The sequence below is a fragment of the Pristis pectinata genome, chromosome 7 (assembly GCF_009764475.1).
Source record: "Pristis pectinata isolate sPriPec2 chromosome 7, sPriPec2.1.pri, whole genome shotgun sequence".
Taxonomy (NCBI): domain Eukaryota; kingdom Metazoa; phylum Chordata; class Chondrichthyes; order Rhinopristiformes; family Pristidae; genus Pristis; species Pristis pectinata.
Window position 1 is genome coordinate 60,690,669 of NC_067411.1, and position 22,142 is coordinate 60,712,810.

The 22,142-nt window shown below is 39.4% G+C and overlaps 1 protein-coding gene across 7 annotated transcripts in view; it reads left to right on the plus strand.

Moving 5' to 3' along the window:
- focad (focadhesin) overlaps nt 1-22,142 on the plus strand; it is a 175,321-nt gene that overhangs the window by 80,589 nt on the left and 72,590 nt on the right. For 6 of the 7 annotated variants that reach the window (XM_052019164.1, XM_052019163.1, XM_052019166.1 and 3 more), the window contains 7 exons: nt 371-475; nt 706-807; nt 4,359-4,489; nt 5,130-5,256; nt 9,826-9,960; nt 10,961-11,011; nt 11,576-11,659. In XM_052019164.1, coding sequence (XP_051875124.1) covers nt 371-475; nt 706-807; nt 4,359-4,489; nt 5,130-5,256; nt 9,826-9,960; nt 10,961-11,011; nt 11,576-11,659 — 735 coding nt within the window. The remainder of the gene's footprint in view (nt 1-370; nt 476-705; nt 808-4,358; nt 4,490-5,129; nt 5,257-9,825; nt 9,961-10,960; nt 11,012-11,575; nt 11,660-22,142) is intronic. The other variant, XM_052019167.1, reaches the window with a different exon arrangement.

Sequence of the window (22,142 nt, forward strand, 5' to 3'; positions counted from 1 at the left end):
ATCTGCCCGAGGAGGTAGTGGAGGCAGATACAATTACAGCATTTAAAAGGTATTTGGACAGGTGCTTGGATAGGAAGTGTGTGGAGGGATACAGGTCAAATGCAGTTAAATGGGATTAGCATAGATATGCATCATTTTTGTCATGAATGAGGTAGGTGGAAGGGACCTATTTCTGTGCTGTACGTTTCTATGATTGTAATAGTTCACCATCTTGATGTTGAGCCATTTAAATGATTATTTTGATGAAGTAAATTTATTGCTCTCTTTAATTTTAGCCATCTGTTGAGGAGGGGTCCATATTTATTTCATGATACATAGTTCCTTGAGTAGTCTTCAAGTAATGTAGTTCCTCCATTGTTTCTCATTGTAGGTACCACACCTCATTTCTGTTTTGATGTTCAAATTGGGAAGACCTCTGGAACCAACTTTGTGTCACGCTATCCTTTATACTCTTCCTGCTCTGGGCACACACAAGGTTTGTGTTACAAAATAATATTCATTATGTTAAGAGAGTACTTGGCTCCTTGAAGGGCTAGAAAATAAAGTCTAGTTTTGAGAAGGATTCGAAAATGGATCATGGTGAAATGAGGAAAAAAATATTTTTCGTGACATGTTCAGACATTACTAAAGTTGTGAGTATCTTAAAAGTAATTGTGAAAAATTATTGCTAAACTGACTTCTAATTCTTTCACCACCTGCTGTTAGGTTTGTGTTGCTCAGATAATTCATGCCATACAAATGATGTGGAAAACTCCAAAACTTAAAGCCATATCTCTGCGCCTTATGACAATTCTATGGGAAAATCAGGTGAGATTGATTTTGGTCACTTTATGTGCAAGTTACCAGACCAGTGCTATCTATGTGGAGTTTCAACAGGATGCACTATGTATAGAATGTCAAGATGAAGATTAATAAGTTTTGCATAAGGCAAATGGAGAATAGAAATCTGTATGTATGTTTGTTATCTAATAATTGTAAAGTCAACAGAATTCACCATATGACATGACTGGTCAAATTGTTGTTTTATGCTGAATTATTTGGAACGACACTTGCATGAATTATTTTGAATGGGATCTTGTATAACCCAGCATTTTCATGGAGTAAGCATGTTTTGTGCAAACTATATTTTTTATACTTTGAGTCTGGGCACATTATTTCTTTTCTTTTTCAATCTTTTTATTAAATTTCAAATTAATACACATAGCAATAGTGATTATACACATGGCGCAAAGAAATTAGGATCACAATAATAACAGTTGACATATACAATCACAGGGAGTAAAATATATAATCTGAATCTCCTAATCTCTTACTAAGTGAACATGATACAAAAGAATTTGAAAAGAAATTTGATTATATGAAAAGAGAACCCCAAAATTAAAAAAAATAAACAAAAGCAAACCAAAAACTTAAAAAAAAAGCTGGACTGTTATTTCTTTGGTTAAAATACATTATTATGTCATTAGCTCTGCTCCTCTATATTCAAATAAAAGGTTATTGAAAGGGATTTGAAAAAAGGTCTGCTTACATCATATGGAAATACTGAATAAATGGACTCCAAATTTCCTTAAATTTAGGTGAAGGATCAACAGTACCACTCCTAATTTTTTCTAAGTTTAAACATGTTATAGTTTGAGAAAACCATTGAAATGTGGTAGGAGGTATAGGATCTTTCCATTTAAATAGAATGGATCTCTTGGCCATTAATGTAACAAATGCAATCATATGACAAGCTGAAGCGGATAAATGGCCGGAATCCATCATTGGTAACCCAAAAATTGCAGTAATAGGATGAGGTTGTAAATCAATATTCAATACAATTGAAATAATATTGATAATGTCTTTCCAATATTTTTCCAAAAGAGGACAGGACCAAAACATATGTGTCAGGGAAGCCACCTCCGAATTACATCTGTCACATATAGGATTTATATGTGATAAAAACGGGCTAACTTATCCTTAGACATATGGATCCTGTGAAGCACCTTAAACCGTATCAAAGAATGTCTAGCACACATTGAAGATGTATTAACTAATTGGAGAATTTTCTTTCATGTCTCTATAGGTAAAAGTTTCTGAAGTTCTCTTTCCCATTCATTCTTAATTTTATCAAGTGTCTCTAGATGTATTTTCATAATCAGATCATAAATTATTGCTATCAAGCCCTTCTGATAAGGATTAAAACCTAATTTTTTTCTGTAATTTCAGTTTTATGTGGTATTGGAAATGTAGGTAAAATAACTTAATAAAATTTCTAATCTGTAAATATCGAAAAAAAATGTGATCTAAGCAAATTGTATTTATTAGACAACTGTTCAAAAGACAAAAGACAATTATCAATGAATAGATCACGAAAGCATGTTATTCCCTTCATTTTCCATAAAGAAAAAGCTAAATTAATTCTGGATGGTTGAAAGAAAAATTGGATTGGATAGGACTTGATAAAATGAATTTATTCAATCCAAAAAATTAACAAAATTGAAACCATATTCGTATTGTATGTTTAGTTATTGGGTTAATCATTTGCTTACTCAATTTAGTAAGTGCAAAAGGGAGCTAGGCTCCTAAAATAGAAGCTAATGAAAACCCTTGCACAGACTCATGCTCGAGGTACACCCATCGGGGACATTGACTTGCATCTAAATCTTGTGTCCAAAAAATTAAATATCTAATATTAATTGCCCAGTAGTAAAATCTAAAGTTAGGCAAAGCCATACCACCATCCTTTTTTAATTTCTGTAAATATTTCATACTTAACCTTGGGTTTTTATTCTGCCATATATATGAAAGAATTTTAGAATCAATAGTATCAAAAAATAATAAAGAAAGCAATTTCTTCAATGAATTTGGGTAAAACACCTGGTCCCGATAGGTATACAGTTGAATTTTTAAAATCTTTTTCTGATCTTCTTTCTCCTTGGTTAGGTAAAATTTTTAAAGATGTCCTATCAGTAGGTAAATTACCACAATCCTTTTATGAGGCATCTATCTCTTTAATTCTTAAAAAAGGATAAAGATCCTACTGAATGTGCATCTTACAGACCTATCTCTTTATTGAATGTGGACTCCAAAATTTTTTACAAAATATTGGCTTCTAGACTGGAAAAGGTACTTCCACAAATTATTTCTGACGACCAGACAAGATTTAATAAAAATTGGTATTTGCGTTTTAATATTAGGAGGTTAATGAATATTGTATATACCCCCTCATCTAAAACTCCAGAATGTGTTATCTCACTTGATGTCGAGAAGGCGTTTGATAGAGTCTAATGGGAATATTCATTTAACACGCTTGAGAAATTTAATTTTAGCCCAAATTTTATATCCGCGATTAAATTGATATATCATACACCTTTGGCTTCAATACATACTAATAATCAGAGATCCCCCTTTTTCAGGCTTTTTCGAGGCACTAGACAGGGCTGCCCTCTATGTCCTTTATTATTTGATATTGCCTTAGAACCCTTGGCAATTGCCATTCGGGACTGTTCTAACGTATTTGGCATTACTCGTGGAAAGGGGATGCATAAGATATCACTATATGCAGATGACCTGTTACTTTATATCTCTAACCCTAAGAAATCCATTCATGCGGCATTATTACTGCTTGCTCAGTTTAGTGTTTTTTTTTCTGGTTATAGACTAAATCTTAATAAGAGTGAGCTCTTCTCATTAAATATGCAAATCCCAATCTATAGACAATTACCATTTAGATTAGTGACTGATTATTTTACTTATTTGGGTGTTAAAATTACCAAGAAGCACAAGGACTTATTCAAAGTTAACTTCTTACCCTTAATTGATCATGTTAAACAATTGCTTACTGAATGGTCCCCATTGTCTCTATCGTTGATTGGTCGAATTAATGCGGTTAAGATGAATATTTTACCAAAATTTTTGTATTTATTCCAGGCGGTTCCAACCTTCATCTCGGGCACATTATTTCTAAGAATTTATACTCATGCTTACTGTAACCCATTCTGGTCCATTTCTTTGGTGCATTGGTATAATTCTTAGTGAACCTCTGAATGTGTTACCGAAGTGGGTGTCCAACCATTCTTACAGAATGAGCTCTTCTGAGCTGCAACAATGTTGCATCACTCGTAGAAAACTAAGTGTGTGGCTGGTCTCCTAGAAACTAAAGGCATATCGTTAATTTTGGTATTTTCTCTAACCGTTCCCAAAATATAATTACGTGCTTGGATAATGTTTCTTCCGTGTGAAGTTTTTTTTCTTTGTTATAAAGTGCAATACTATAAAAGGCTTATTTTTAAATTATTATGCTTTGCTTGATTACACATAATGATTGGATGTCTTCTTGATTAGAGATTACACATTTTGTTTCATTCACTTCTTAGGATCGTGTGTATCCAGAGCTGCAGAAATTTATGGCATTAGTTGATGTCCCATCTGTCTCATGTGCAAAAGAAGACCACTGGGAGCAGTTAATAGCTAAAGCTGCATCAATCAGGGAGATTTGCAGAAAGAGGTGAGAATGGCACTTCAGCAAAAATTCATGTTGCATTTTGCATATTGCACCCAAGCTGATATCTCGCATACATCTGCAGTAGAATTTAGCAAAGAGTGTGAATGGATGCATTCCAATTATTAGTATAATTGGGTGTGATTCCTCTTCCTTCTCTGTTAGTAGATTTAACAACTCAGTTGCTCTCTGAAAGTGTTAATCAGTTAGACATTAGTTTCAACTGAGATCTTGTTAATATATTCAGCAACTTGCAGGGGAAAATTTAATTTCAATTTCTAACAACTCTTGAGGCTTGTTAATCTGGTACTCAAACAATTCAGTTCTTTAACCATAGTAATAGTTACCTATGCTTTTCAGCCATTTCCAGCATGAACACAATGGGCCAAATGACTACTTCCTGTTTAGCAAGTTTCTGAAGTTTAATGTCAGTGCTGAGCCCTGAATAAGTTCACTTTGCGTTTGACAAGTCCCACAAGACCAAGGTATTGTGGGGCTATACCGCTTCAGATTGTGCGGCCCTGCGATCAGATGTTCCTGCCTCTCAAACTGCACAAGGTTCAGATGGCAAAGTTTAGTCCATTATATTTGATATTTTAAGAGTGTTTTACGTTTCTCTTTTTGTGCTTTTGTCTGATTTTGTTAGGTCTTACCAGCATGGAGCTGATATGTTGGCAGCAATCTCCAAGGTGCTGAATGAATGTACAAAACCAGACCAGGCTACACCTGTAGTGCTTGCACTCCAGGGGCTTCATGCATTGTGTCAAGCTGAGGTGAGCTTGATTAGATTGGTTCAATAAAGAGAAGTGGTTGTTACAACTTTCAGTGTGCCGCCTTGTGCTATACTGAAGAGGGGTGAAAAGTAAATCTAATTCAGTGTGAAATTTTGGTTTCATTTTGAAGTAATGCCTTCCACAAGTTAGCTTTAATTCTCGTATTTAGAGCTATTTTTCACTACTAGTTTGATGGTTATATCGAGACAGAAGAGACAATAAATACTGCAATCTGGAGCAACACACAAGATGCTGGAGGAACTCAGAGGATCAGACAGTATCTATGGAGGGGAATGGACAGTTGATGTTTTGGGTTGAAACCCTTCATCTGGGCTGAAATATAGAGGGCTATAGCCAGTATAAAAAGGTGGAGGGAAGGGGTGGAGCAGAAGCTAGCAAGTGACAGGTTGATCCAAGTGACGGTTAGTTTTGTACAGATTGAAAAGTGCTGAAATTTAGGTACGTGAACAAGAACAATATTTTCTTTACCAAGCTTTGACTTGAAATTTTCTGCTTAGAAATGTTATGGTAAAAAATTTTAAAAATGGAATTTACTGTAACCCTCTCTGTGAAGGGAGATGGTCCTCTCCCCCCCCCCCCCCACCCCCCATCTTTAACCTGTCCATGAGGACTCATTGCCCTTCTTGTAAATTTGGATTACATCATCACCTTTTGCTTTCTTTTCAATTACTACAGCAAACAGCACAGAAGTGCTCAAGTTCTTATGCTATTTCTTTTGAGTCAAGATGAGTTGTTTGCAAGATCTGAGCACTGCCTTGGTTCTCAGATTTTCTGCATTTATCTTTGCTTGTAAAATGTGACTTTTTAAAATTTCCTTTCCTGGAGCCCACAAACTATTATGAATCATGCTACCACTGTCTTTAAAAGCAACTCAGGATAGCTTTCTGTTTTTCATTGGATATGTGGGTGGCAATTGATAATCAAAATGATTCAACTACAAATGGAAAACGGATTTTACCCACTTTTCTGGAGCACAAGAAATATGCACAAAATTATATGTTGATCGTTGTTGGGGAATGTTACTAGAACTAATGATAGGCTTTAAGTTTCATAGGCATCAGCCAATATGTTTAGTTTTCCAATAGTGATGGAGCATTCCTACAGATTGGAAAAGCCCAATCTGCAAGAATGCTGCACAGCCAGTGTGATGCCACGTTTAGAAGTTCATAGGAAATTGCATTAAAGGACCACAACGTAGTGTAAGCATAAGTCTAAATTCATAGAAATGACATACTCAAACTTAAAATGTAAAAAAAACATATAGTTTGCACGGAACCCATATACTGTATTCCATGAAACCTGTACCATTGGTGGCATATTGGCGCAACACTTAGTGCTGCTGCTGCACAACTCCAACAACCCATGTTTGATCCTGACCTTCCCTGCTACGTGTATGGTGTTTGCGTGTTCTTCCTAGAGAACTCCATTTGTTAGAAACTTCCAGGAGGATTTCTTGAAATAATATGTAGATAGTCCAACCAGGGAAGGAGCCATGCTAGATCTCGTATTGGAAAATGAGCCTGGCCAGGTGATCAGTGGGAGAGCATTTTGGGAGCAATGATCACGACTCTTAAGTTTTAAGATAGTTATGGATAAGGATAAGATTAGACCTCAGGGGAAAGTGCTAATTGGGGGAAGGCTAATTACAACAGTACTCGGCAGGATTTGGGGAAAGTAGACTGGGAGCATCTGTTATTGGCTAAGTCCACATCTGACGTATGGGAGTTGTTTAAAGGCCAGATGGTCAGAATTCAGGACCAACATGTTTGCGTGAGGAAGAAAGACAAGAATGGCAAGGTTCAGGAAACTTGGACAAAGGAAGCCTATGTCAGATTTAGGAAACTGAAATCGGACAGGGCCCTTAAGGAATAATAAAGGAAGCTGGAAAGAGCTTGAACAGAGAATCAGGTGGCCTAAAAGGGGCCATGAAACGTCCTTAGTGAGTGGGATTAAGGAGAATCCCACAGCATTAAAGACAAGAGGGTAGCTTGGGAAAGGGTAGGACTACTCAAGGACAAAGGGCGGGGGTGGAATTTATGCCTGGAGCCAGAGGAGGTGGATGAGATACTAAATGTGTACTTCACATCAGTATTCACCAAGAAGAAGAAGGACATGGAGGAAAGTGAGATCAGGGAGGGGTATGCTGATATTCTAGGGCATGTTGATATCAAGAAGGAGGAGGAAGTGCTAGGTCTTTTGAAGAACATTAAGGTGGATAAGTCCCCAGGACCTGATGGGATCTATCCCAGGTTATTGAGAGAGACAAGAGAGGAGATTGCTGGGGCCTTAACAGAGATCTTCGTATCCTCTTTAGCCACAGGTGAGGTTCCAGAGGACAGGAGAATAGCCAATGTTGTTCCTTTGTTTAAGAAAGGCAATAGGGTCAAACCGGGAAGTTATAGCCAGTGAGCCTTGTATCAGTGATAGGGAAATTATTGGAGAAGACTCTTAGGGATGGGATTTACTCACAGTTGGAAAAGCATGGACTTATTAGGATAGTAAGCATGGCTTTGTGCAGGGGAGGTCATGTCTGATAAACGATTGAATTTTTTGAGAAGGGTGATTGATGAGGGGAGGGCAGTGGATGTTGTTCACATGGACTTTAGTATGTCACTTGACGTGGTCCCCCATGGTATGCTGATCCAGAAGATTAAGGCACATGGGATCCACTGAGGTTTGGTAGATTGGATTCAAAATTGGCTTGGTTGGAGAAGATAGAGAGTAGTGCTGGAGGGGTGTTATTCTGACTGGACGTCTGTGATGTGGTGTTACACAGGGATTAGTGCTGGGCCCTCTTGTTTGTGATATATATGATTTGGACAAAAATGTAGGTGGGATGATTAGTAAGTTTGCAGACAACATGAAAATTGGTGGAGTTGAGGGTAGTAAAGAAGGTTGTGGACAGAGAAATGGAAGATGGAGTTTAATCCTGACTAATGTGGGATGTTGCACTTTTGGGAGCCAAATGTTAGAGGAAGGCATTGAGTAAATGGCAGAATCCTTAGGAGCATTGAAGGACAGAGGGATATTGGAATACAAGTCCATAGCTCCCTGAAAGTGGCAACACAAGTGGGTAGGGTAGTAAAGAAGACATACTGCATATTTGCCTTTATTGTCAGGGCACTGAGTATAAAGGTTGGTAGGTCATGTTGCAGCTGTATAATACATTGGTTAGGCCACGTTTGGAGTATTCTGTGCAGTTCCAGTCACTGCATTACAGGAAGAATGTGGAGGCTTTGGGGAGGGTGCAGAAGAGGTTCACAAGGATGTTACGTGGATTAGCTGTAAGGAGAGGAAGGACAAACTTAGATTGTATTCTCTGCAGTGTCAGAGCTGAGGAGCAACCTGACAAGTACATAAAATTATGAGAGGCATAGATAGGGTAAACAGAGTCTTTCTCCCAGGGTGGAAATGTCAAATACTAGAGGGCATAAATTTAAGGTGAGAGGGAGAACATTTCAAGGAGATTTGGAGGCATGTTTTGTTTTACACAGAGAGTGGAAGGTGCCTGAAACATGCTGCCAGGGGAGATGCTGGACGCAGATACGATGGCGGCATTTAGACAGGCACATGAACAGACATGGGATGGTGGGATGTTGACCATGTGCAGGCAGATAGGATTAGTTTGAATTTATATCCTGGTCAGCAAGGGCCTGTTCCTACGCTAAATAGCTTCCTATAATGTAAGGAAATATGAAAACTTACCATCATACAAAATCTTTTTCAAATTAATTTCTGTAGAGGCTGATCCAAGCAATCAAGCATTCAACACGCAATGTCCTGGCTACTCGCATCAATTTTGTTGGTTGTGCAATTACTCTACTGCAGATATAGCTTTATTACTCGGAATTTGTTGTGATTTTTAATATTGGGTAAAAGTATTCCCCATCCTCACTCCTAATGAAAGGTTCTTATTTGAAGCCTACGACCAACATCTGGACATTATTTATTTGGTATTCATTGTGTGTATGCTAATTTGATGGGTATGGGACACTTGGCATTCAGTGAATTCAAAATTTAATTATTTTGTCTAGTTTTGATTTGGTGTCTTTTTTTTAAGTCCCCTCTCTGCACACAAATAGTCAAAGAGTGAATGAATTTCAGATTCTTATCCTAGCTTTTCCCAATACTGTATCAGAAGTTGCATGGAGTATTAATTCAAATTGAACACCACTCCTCTGTCTTTAAACTTTTTCCCACGTCTATATTTCTTGAGCAACCACACACAGTTAAACCTCCCAAGACCCACCACTAAACTATTTTTTCTTTGTCGTCTTATGTTTTTTCTGATCATTCCTTTAATCATTACTGTTCATATTCCCAATTTCCTGCTCATCCCACTGACTACTTGTATGGTTACCACTACTGCATTCTTTCAAATTCCCTCATCTTTCTTAAGAAACTTTTAAGGGAAAATTTGGTTGGCAAAAAAAAAAACAATTGAAGGGGGATCCAGGAAATCTGAAGCAATTAGAAGAGAACCATAGCAGTTAAATAATGAGGTCCTGGAGAGCAAACATCCTGTTAGAAATCCTTTCTCTTCTTTAGGTGGTTGATGTTCGTTCCACATGGCATGCTCTGTCTTCGAAGCTCAGCTGTGACACACGACCTCTGGTTGTCAGAGCCTTGACTGAAATATTTGCTCTGGTTCCTTCGCTAAATGTTAAATCCACAGAATATGAGGTTAGTAGCATCAGCCAATATCTTGACAAGGGGAAAACACAAATATAACTTGAAAATAAACCCATGACTAGAGGATGCTTAAAAAGAACAACGGGAAGTTCCTTATCTAAAAAATTTTGGTCATCCAGGCAAATGTCTATTATAATGTATGAGTGCTATCATGGAGGCATTGTGGTTTCTGAATGACTTGCTACCGACATAGTGCACTCTAAAGCTTTACAGATCTTGAAAATGATCAGGTCAGAGAGAGGCGGCACATTCATACTAAGGGAATTGATTGGACCGCACTGCTAAAATTGCATCTCAACATTCTCTGTGAAACTGAAGGTGAAATGACGCGTTGAATTCTTGTTTTAGATAAAGCATTTTGGGAAAGAGCTGAAATAGAAGGCAGGATAGATATTTGATGCAAGATGGAAAATGAGAAACATTTCTGGAGACCTGCTTGATTTACATATTAAGCATATTTGGGAGAATGAGGTAAAGTTAATCTTTGCCCAGGTGAAGTAATAGGTTGAGTAATGCACATGATAGCATAGTTTATACGTATATAGTCAGTGAAGTAGTGAGTTTAATGGACAAACTGACTTCTCCGGATCTGTATCACACAGGGTGTTATAAGATCCTCAGATGACTTGAGTTTCATCCAGCACTTCTGCTTGTGGAACTCTCTCCTGGACAGAAGCATTATGAGGATTTCTTCCCTCAATGACTTAATTCTAAACATGGTGCCAGTTATCATTGTTTCTGCAGAATGGCAGCAAATTTCTGCTTTGTCCATTAATACAATGATTAATTTCATGTGTAGCAGCACTCAGCTTTGAGGATTTGCCAAGGTGCAACTGCCTGCTTGTATCTGAAAGGTTCTTGTTGTGAATTTGATTTGAAATGCCTCTTGTTGGCTTGTTGAAAATTTAATCAATGTCTGATGTTTTTGGACTGCTTGGAATGAATTTCTAGATTATATTTATTTATGAGAGTTGTTCTGTTTTCTCTGTAGAAATTTAGAGAGCAAGTTGTCAGCATGTTGTGGAGCCACAGTCAGAACAAGGTACAAATAACCTTCATCCATCTAGCTAAGGACTTGTTATGTTAATAGTGTGTGCAGTTACTTGCATTTGCTTTAACAATATTAAAATTTAGTCAGAATGCACTGAATATTAAATGCTTTTTGATTCATTGAGATGCTTTTAAACTAATTTGCATCTGTCACAGTTCACAGGACTCACCCAGTGTTAATGCACATTAACTGCCATCACTTTCTGTTGGCTGATCGTTTATTACAGGATTCCAAGGGTGTAACTGTTCATGAATAAACTAGAGATTCTACTGATGCTGAATAACATGATGATTTTGTTGCATTGGAGATCTGAATTTGTATACCTTGGTTAATTGTCCAGGTCTCCAGATTACTAGTCCAGTAACAACCACCACTCTGTTGTACCTTCTGGTGTCCTTATATTTTTGTGCAAGGATTTTATACTATGGTGTTTTAAAATAGTTTGATTAGCAAGAAGAAATTCTTGGCATAATGTTTATGTTGTAATTGTGTTTTCATGGTGAATTATTGTTTTATAAATGGTATAGAAGAAGGAACTGCTTTTGTTCTTTGCAGAACTCCCTCATAGCCAGCTCTGCATACAAGGCTCTTTCTGCTTTCAGTTCTGAGGAACACACAATTCTTCACTTACCAGAAGAGGTAGGGATTCCACAAACTTTTTTTTCGTTTGATTTTTTTTCTCCCTTTTCGTATTTATCATGTTGTGGCGACTCACCGTCTAGTCGGGCGAACCGGCTCGGCAGTCGGGTCGCGCGGCGTCGGAGCGACGAGGCCCAAGATGGCGGCGGGCCTCGTCTTTCCGAGCGACGGGGAGAACCCGCGCGCGGGAAAGTCCTGATGACGTAGGACTTACGTCATTGCCGGTTTTTTTGGGCGGGAGTTTTTCTCCCTTAAAGGGCCCGCACAAGGCGGGAAAATAAACCAGTTCTGTTTGGCAATCCTCCGAGTAGAGTCTTGTTTTATTCCGCGGTAGCAACCGCTACAATGTATTGTTTGGATAAAAGAAACAATGAGTTACTTCAGACATGTATCACCTTTGGGTGTGAAATCATCAGGGCTGACGCATTGTCGGTTTCTTCTGCAGGAAGTATGACTGTGTTCTTAACGGCCCAACACCCATAATATAAAATTGTTCTAATGAACCCTTAATTGCGGTAGTGCTGTTCCATTAAGGTGATTGCCATGAAAGAATAAAATATTCATAACCGGAAAGTTATGGGGCATCTCTCACATTTGACAATTAAAACCTTAGAATCCATGATTTGAGATAAAATTAGCCTTCCTTTAGTGATCCTTCCAAGTGAGCCAATATTACATCTGTTAACGGCAAATTATATTTGAATACTAACAAAAACAATTGGAAAGATTAAAGAGAATGTAAACAATAGAGGATACATAATTTTTTTTGGAATGTGCATTATAACAGTAATTGAGTTTTTGAACAAATTTGGAAAGGGTGCGAGAGGAAATGCTGCTGCCTGGGTAAAAAGGTACTTGGAAAAATAGGAAACTGAGTATTGTGACAAATGGATAACAGTAAAATACAGCAGATCTGGCACCAATTGTGGAGAGCGAAACAAAGTGCTTCAGGTCAATGAGTCATTTTCAGGGTCTTGCCCAAGCTGTTGAATGTGTGGAAATTGGTTTTCTAGTGGTCAGCTCAGCAACTAGTTTTAGTTCTTGGTATCTGTGGTGGTTTTGGACTGTGACAAGGGAAAGCATTACCTCAAATTTTGCTTATGATGTAGAAATTGAATATATTTGGCAAACTGAGAACTGATAAAGACATGGATACATTAGTGGAATGAGCTAGCAGACACCTGGTGCACTTTAGTTTTGCTTTTCATGAGGGACCTTCGTTTGTGAGGGGAAAAATAGGGATGGGAATATATACTGACTCTCAAGTATGGATGATAGGAGTGCCAATATTTGGTGTAATTCTCTGAGAGTGTGGGTTAGCGGGTAGTAGAATTTATAATTGCAGGCATAAGGTAGTAACTGTGAACATGTACAAAATCGGTTAGGCCACACAGAGAAATATGTGCAATTTTGGCGACTCCATAATCAAAAGCATGTTAAGGGGCAAGGAGCCATCTGTATAAATTCACCAGGACGATGCCAGCAACAGGAAACTCAATTTATGAAAAGATAACTTGACACTTTCCACCTAGATTGGAAATAATAGAGCAGCAAAGACCGAAAGGTGAAAATAGTGTTTAACAATAATATTGTTGTTGAATCATATTTGACAATAATTACATCAGTGATGGGCATATTGCTGAAAAATCTGAGGGATAACACAAATTGTCATTTTAAAGGTGTAGGTTGCTTAAGGACAGTCAGCATGGGTTTACTTCAGGGAAGATTGTCATTAATCAACTATAGATTTTTTTGACAATGTGACAAGGAGAATTATTAAAGGTATTAAATTTGAGGTAGTTTATCTTTAAATAAGATCCCATGCAGACTAATTAGAAAAATAAAAACCAGTGGAATCAAAGGTGAAATTACAAGTTAGAATCAAAATTGGCTCAGTGATGAAGCAGAGAGTAACGGTTGATGGAGATTTTGCGACTGGAAGGGGTTCTGCGAGACTCAAAGGCATTGCTTACTGTTAAAGACACCGATTTAATTGTGGGGGATCTAATTTCCACCTTTCTGTCACCTAGCACACCACACAATGTCGCACTGCGTTAAATACAAAAAGATGACATTTGGTAACTATTGTGACTGTTCTGACATTCCAGTGCATCACTCAATTGAATCATTTAATTGAATTATTTCAGGTGCCACAAGTATCAATTCCTTTCCTTGGTAAAATTATTACAAATGAATTTCATTGTACTGATAAAAGATTTTTTTTGCCTTCCTCCTATGAAACAAGTACTAATGTGGTGATCTGGAACTATGTGCAATGAACTCGTAATGTAACCGGATGGTTATGATCAGTGTACTTGTAGTGGGATTTCATTTTAATTCTTGCTCATGTATCCTACTGTGCATAGCATGCCAAAACAATTAGATGAAATTGTCCCTCGAGGTCTTTGTTCTGAAAATAACTGTTGTTAAGTAAGCTGTTTGGAAATGATAAGCTGTTGCCATGACTAACCCCAGCAAGGGGAAGGTGTTTGATTTAAGAGATTTTTAGTTCCGTGTTGAGAGGTCCTTCATCATGTAACATTTAACATAACTCTATAGTTACTTGGTCCACCCTGGTTTTTAGACACAGTTGAATAAGTCTGAAAACATTGCTGTCCCTTCTAAGCTCACAGACATTCTGTGGTCTATTTAACTGAAGATTTACAAGTTGGTGTGGCCATGACTTAATTCATAGAAATTCAGTTCCAGTACTTCTGCTCCAATACACTCAATCGTGATTAAAACCACTTGCACTCGTTTGGTGGTCCAAAATCGCAAATCTGCAGTTGTTAGGAGCAACACTGGCTCATTCATTTTGGTTTGATAAATATAATCCAATTTGATGCATGCGATTTTCAAAAACAGATGAAGTTCCAAATTATATCGTCCCTCCTAAGACATCTACACTCTGACAATAGTTTAAAAAAATTGACAAATCTGGCACCATTCCCTGGATGATATCATTTATAAAGAATTGCAATAAAGCTTCATGAATAAACAGTATCCCTGTATATTGCATTTTCTTTGTTTGCAGTGCTTCAATAACTCTGACAATATATTTTCTTTCCACTGCACTTTTCTAATTCTTGCAGTTTATACCATTATTGAAAATATAAGATGGAAACATTTTAGTAATTCACTTAGTCATATGTCATTTGCTTTTCTACATATTCTAAAGGAGTGTCAGACCAGAACATAAGAAAATAGGAGCAGGATTAGACGACCTGGCTCTGCAAGCCTGCCCTACCATTCAGTGTGATCATGGCTGATCTACACTGACCTCAACTCATTTTCTGTGCCAGTTCCCCAAAGCCCTCAATTCACTGATCTTTCAAAAATGTATCTACCTTCACCTTAAATATTTCTCATGATCCAGTCTCCATAACCCTCTGGGCTAGAGAATTCCGGAAATTCACCACCCTCTGCAAAAAAAAAAATAAATTTCTATGCACTTTTATTTTAAGGAGTAGCCCAATATCTTGTAATTATGTCCCATCATTTGAAAACATCTCAACTTTTATCATGTTATACCCCAGTTGGATCTTGTATGTCTCAATAAGGTGACCTCTTGTTCTTCTAGATTGACATTTAAAGCTACTTTCAGTTGGTTTCATTTTTTAGCTATTTATCTTGAAACTCATTTACATTTTGATCATTTTACATCTGATTTAAGTGTTATTCATTGGAATGATGTGCTGGTGTTATCATTGGTTTCAGTGCAGAGTTTCTTGACTGGGAGCCATTACTAGTTTAAAGAGATGAGAAGATGAGATGAGAGATGAGATATTTTTATTAGTCACACGTACATCGAAATACACAGTGAAATGCATCTTTTTGCAATGTGTTCTGGGGGCAGCCCGCAAGTGTCGCCACACTTCTGGTGCCAACATAGCATGCCCACAACTTCCTAAACTGTGTGTCTTTAGAATGTGGGAGGAAACTGGAGCGCCCGGAGGAAACCCATGCAGACACGGGGAGAACGTACAAACTCCTTACAGACGGTGGCCAGAATTGAACCCGGGTCACTGGCGCTGTGAAGCATTATGCTAACTGCCACACTGTGCAGTTATTGGAACTAATCTTACAGCTTTGCAAAATGCTTTCCAATTAGAAAATTTTCCAGGATTTTGCAGTTATACTGTTGCTTTATTTGTAGCCATTCTCTTAAAGCTATAATTATGCCATTGCCTGTAGTACCCCAAGATACGTTTTCCTTTGCACACACCATTTTGGAGGACCTTGGAGTTGTTTTTGCTCTGATGGCACTACCAAGCAGTAGATAGCTAAATTGATGTTTCTACATTTTATGCTGCTGACATCTTACAAGGAAGGAGCCCAATGGAAATGAAGGTTTATATCAACAACCCCATGCCTGCCCAGTCATGCATCTCTCAAACAGTTGCATAGTTGCTCCTTGGATCCATCCTCACACTGAACATCAGTAAAGGTTGATTCTGGTGACTTATGTTTTAGCTGATCTGTGGTTTCCCTTGTCCTAATTATGTTCTCAGTTGTAACGTCCTAGGATGTGAAGGAGGAGGAATGTATTAGATTAATAGATTGTTAAATTACTTGCATTCTTAAAACTGAATGCATTCTTCACATCTGGAACTTGCTGGTTAGTTTTTATTGATTGGGAAAGTGACTAATGTTGAATGATTAGTTGTACGGCAACATATTGCTGCTATGTTACAAGATCTTGAATTGGCCAAATTTCTGCATTGGAGACCATTTGCAGTACCAACAAACCATTTGCAAGATGACATATTGAATATCCACAATGCTATTACCTCTTTGGAAGCTGAAATGCAGAGGTCAACTTCACAGACTACATATCTTGGAAGCATATTGAACTGTGGGAGGGGATAATGATAGGCACATTGGTGGAATAGGCAGACACATGACAGCTGAAATTTAATGCAGAAAAAGCAAACTGTTAGATTTCAGCAGGAGGAATCAGAATAGTTCATATAAAGCACAGTTCTAAAAAGAAGTACAGGAACAGAGAGATCTGGGGATGTATGCATGTAAATCATTGACAGTAGCAGGACAAGTTGAGAAACTGGTTTTTAAAAAAATAGCTCGTGGAATCCTGGGCTTTATAAATTGCGGCATGGAGTACAAGTTCAAGGAATTCATGATGAATCTTTATAAAACACTGGTTCAGCAACCATTGGGTGTTGAGTCCAGTTCTGGGCACCAGAGGTCTGCTTGGGTATATAGCGAAAACCTGACCTGAACCCAACTTGACCATTAGAACCTGATGCATGCTTGAGTATTTATTTTCTGTACTCAGCCTGAAGGCATTTGCAAAATAATTTGCCCAGACACAGGCACTGGGTGAGATTTGACATCCATGCCTGAAAAAGACATTTCAGCTCATGTAAATGTCCTTATCCAATCCATGAATGAATGTAATCATTTGATCATGGTATCAACCCAAACTTGAAACATGCCCAAGAAATACGGCTGAGCCCAGGAAATATTCCATGACCAAGCCCTTGCAGGGTATCGCACCTTGTCACAGACATTGAAGTCAACGTGAAACAAAAGCTGCAAATGAGCTCCCTGAGCTTGGGCAGCATTCCCTGTCTTCTACTTCAATGAATATCACACCCATTCCTTACACAAAATCAAAAATGAAAAGGACATCTGAAAATCACCCTCTCATTCTGGATCAATTTCCTTGTCTACTTCCTAGTTGAATGTCTGGCTAACGCAGATACCACTCAATGATGCCAAGTGAAACTGATGTGGATTAAGTACTGAGCTGAGCCACCATGGCACTATTCAATATGCCCCAGAGCCAAACACTTCAATATACATCCAATCTGACCCAAACCTTTCACATAGAGTTGGGCCCCACTGCACTCACATCAGCCAGCTCGTCAACTCTGAGCACCATGCATTAGGGAAGATATAAAAGCTTTCGAGGAGGTTCAAAAGAGTTTTAGGAACACAAGAAATAGAAATGGGAGTAGACAATTTAGGCAGGGAAGGCTCTTGTCCCATTCAGTAAGCATATGATAATTTTCTACCTCAACATCGTTATCCTGACCTATCTCCTTATTGTTTTCCACCAAAATCCAGAAAGTAATGACCTTCATTTTGAATGCCATCATTGAGCCTCTTCAGAATTCCAGAGATGCATCATCCATTGAACTGAGAAATTTAATCTTCATTTCAGTCCTAAGTGGGCTTCCCTTATTTTGACATTGTCCTGTGGTTCTAGACTTCACCCCCCCCCCCCCCCCCCCCCCACCTTCAGGTCAAGCTTTTTAAGAATTTTGTATGTTTCAGCAAGGTAGCCTCTAGTTCTTTAAAAATCCTCAAGAATAGAAACCTAAACTGCACAATCTCTTCACGTGACAGACCTGTCATGCCAGGAACCAGTCTTGTGATTCTTCATTGCACTCCCTCTATAGCAGGTATATCCTTTTTTTTAAGGTAATTAGATCAAGCTCGCACACAGAACTCCAGTTGTTGTCTCTTCAAAGCCTTATATAGTTGTAGTAAGATATCTTTCCCCTTTTTACTGAAATCCTCTTGCAACAAAGGCCAGCAAAACATTTGTCATGCAAACTGCCTGTTGTACCTGCATGTTAGTTCTTAGTGACTTGTGTACAAGGATACCTAGGTTCCTTTGAACATCAACATTTTCCAGTCTCTCACCATTTGAATAATTCTATGCATTTACTGGAATAGTTCCAGAAAACAGGGACTTGAGATACGTGGACAGACTGGAGAACCTGTTATATTCTCCTTGAAACAGTATCTGCTAAGTGTTAGTAAAATCTTGAAAGGCCCAGACAGTTGATAAAGGAAATTGTTCCCTTAGGTGGAAGGGCCAAGATCGGAGGATAAAAAATTAAGGTAATTACAAAAGAATAAAAAGTGATGAAAGGCAAAACCTTGTTACACAATGAACAATTAGAACATAGAACATTACAGCACAGTACAGGCCCTTCAGCCCATGGTGCCAACATTTTATCCTGCTCTAATATCTATCTAACCCTTCCCTCCCACATAGCCCTCCATTTTTCTATCATTCATTTGGCTATCTAAGAGTCTCTTAAATGTCCCTAATGTATCTGGCTCCACCAACTCTGCCAGCAGTGCGTTCCACACACCCACCACTCTGTGTGTACACAAACTTACCTCTGACATCCCCCCCGTACCTTCCTCCAATGACCTTAATATTACACCCCTCATGTTAGCCATTTTCGCCCTGGTAAATAGTCTCTGAATGTCCACTCGATCTATGCCTCTTATCATCTTGTACACCTCTATCAAGTCACCTCTCATCCTCCTTCTCTCCAAAGAGAAAAGCCCTAGCTTTCATAACCTATCCTCATAAGACATGCTCTCCAATCCAGGCAGCAACCTGGTAAATCTCCTCTGCACCCTCTATAAAGCTTCCACATACTTCCTATAAAGAGGCAACCAGAACTGAACACAGTACTCCAAGTGTGGTCTAACCAGAGTTCTATAGAGATGCAACATCACCTCGTGGCTCTTGAACTCAATACCCCGACTAATGAAGGCTAACACACCATACGCCTTCTTAACAACCCTATCGACCTGCGCGGTAACCTTGAGGGATCTATGGATGTGGACCCCAAGATCCCCCGTTCCTCCACTCTGCCAAACCTCCTGCCATCAACCTTGTATTCTGCCTTCAAATTCGATCTTCCAAAGTGTATCACTCCACACTTTTCTGGGTTGAACTCCATCTGCTACTTCTCAGTTCATCTCTGCATCCTATCAATGTCCTGTTGTAATCTATAACAACTTTCTACACTATCCACAACAGCACCAACCTTCGTGTCATCTGCAAACTTACCCACCCTTCCACATCCTCATCCAAGTCATTTATAAAAACAAAATCACAAAGAGCAGGGGTCCCAGAACAGATCCCTGCGGAACACCACTGGTCACCGACTTCCAGGCAGAATACGCTCCATCTACAACCACCCTGTGTCTTCTATGGGCGAGCCAATTCTGAATCTACACAGCCACGTTTCCCTGGATCCCATGCCTCCTGACTTTCTAAATGAGCCTTCCATGAGGAACCTTATCAAATGCCTTACTAAAATCCATGTACACCACATCCACTGCTCTACCGTCATCAATGTGCTTTGTCACATCCTCAAAGAATTCAATCAGGCTCGTCAGGCTTGACCTGCCCCTCACAAAGCCATGCTGACTGTCCTTGATCAGCCTATGCTGCTTCAAATGCCCATAAATCCTGTCTCTAAGAATCTTTGCCCATCACTGAAGTAAGACTCACTGGTCTGTAATTCTCAGGGCTATCCCTAGGAACAACATTTGCCACCCTCCAATCATCTGGTACTACTCCAGTGGCCAGTGAAGACGCAAGGATCATCGCCAAAGGCACAGCAATCTCTTCACATGCTTCCTATAATAACATTGGATATTATTCTGTTCAGCCCCGGTAACTTATCTATCCTAATGTTTTTCTAAAGTTTCAGCACATTCTCTTTCCTCATGTCAACATGCCCTAGCGTATCAGCCTGTTGTACGCCATCCTCACTAACATCAAGGTCTCTCTCACTGGTGAATACTGAAGCAATGTATTCATTAAGGACATCCCCTACCTCTTCTGACTCCAGGCACATGTTTCCTCTTTTATCCCTGATCAGTCCTGACCTCACTCCAGTCATCTTCCTATTCTTCACATATATGCGGAACACCTTGGGGTTTTCCTTAATCCTACTTGCCAAGGGCTTCTCATGCCCCCCTCTAGCTCTCCTAAGTGCATTCTTATGCTCCCTCCTGGCCACCTTCTAAACCTTAGATAAGCTTCTTTCTTCTTCTTGACGAGATATTTTATGTGTCTTGTCAATCATGGTTCCTTCACTCTCCAATCCTTACCCTGCCTCAGTGGTACAAACCTATCCAGAACACCATGCAAGTATTCCTTAAACAACCTCCACATTTCCATTGTGCACTTCCCCAAGAACATCTGTTCCCAATTTATATTCCCAAGTTCCTGCCTAATAGCATCATTTTTCCCCCTCCCCTAATTGAATACTTTATCATAGCCTTGGAGAGGGATAGGAGCAGACGATATGAGAAAGGTCAAAGAGTTATGGTCACTGTCTCCAAAATGCTCTCCTACCGAGAGGTCTGAAACCTGATCAGGCTCATTGCCAAGTATCAGGTCCAGTATGGCCTCTCTAGTCGGCCTGTCCAATACTGTGTCAGGAATCCTTCCTGGTCACTCCTAACAAACTCTGCCCCATCTATCCCTTTTACACAAAGGAGGTGCCAATCAATATCAGGGAAGTTGAAATCATCCATGACAACAACCCTGTTATTTTTGCACCTTTCCAAAATCTGCCTCCCAATCTGCTCCTCTGTGTCTCTGCTGCAATTGTGAGGTCTGTAGAATACTCCCAATAGAGTGATCGCTCCTTTCCTGTTTCTGACTTCCACCCATACTAACTCAGTAGATGATTCTTCCTGGACGTCCTTCCATTCCTGCAGCTATGATACTGACCCTGATCAGCAAAACCACTCTCCCACCTCTTTTACCTTTGTTCCTGTCCCTTTTGAAACATCGAAACCCCGGAATATCCAGCAGCCATTCCTGCCCTTGATAGCCAGGTCTCAGTAATGACCACCACATCGTAGTTCCATGTACTTGCCTATGCTCTAAGTTCATCACCCTTGTTCCTGATACTTCTTGCATTAAAGTAGATGCACTTCAGCCCATCCAACTGACTGAAATTTTGCCCTTTCAACTGCCTATCCTTCTTCAGTCTTTCTATATGCTGCATCTACTTGTACAATAAATGCACCAACCTCTGACCTATTACTCGTTCCCCTACCCTTGCCAAACTAGTTTAAACCATCCCCAACAGTTCTAGCAAACCTGCCAGCAAGAATATTGGTCCCCCTCCAGTTCAGGTATAATCTATCCCCTTTTTGCAGGTCATACCTTCCCCAGAAGAGATCCCAATGATCCACAAATCTGAAACCCTGCCCCCTGCACCAACTCCTCAGTGACACATTCATCTGCCAAATCAACCTATTCTTATCCTCACTGGTGTGTGGCACAGGCAACAATCCAGAGATTACTACCCTTGAGGTCCTGCTTTTCAGCTTCCTATCTAGCTCCCTATATTCCCTCTTGTGAACCTTTTTTTCTTTTTCTACCTATGTTATTGGTACCAATATGTACCACGACCTCTGGCTGTTCGCCCTCCCCCTTCAGAATGCTGTGGACCCGAACCAAGATGTCCAACCCTGGCACCCGGGAGGCATCTGGGAGTCTCTTTCATGTCCACAGTACCTCCTGAGTGCCCTCCTTACTACTGAGTCCTCTATCACTACTCCTCTTTTCCACCCCCCCCCCCCCCACCCTTCTGCACCACACAACCAGGCTCAGTACCAGAAACCCGGTCACTGCGGCTTTCCCCTGGTAGGTCTCCCCCAACTCCACCCCCCCAACAGTATC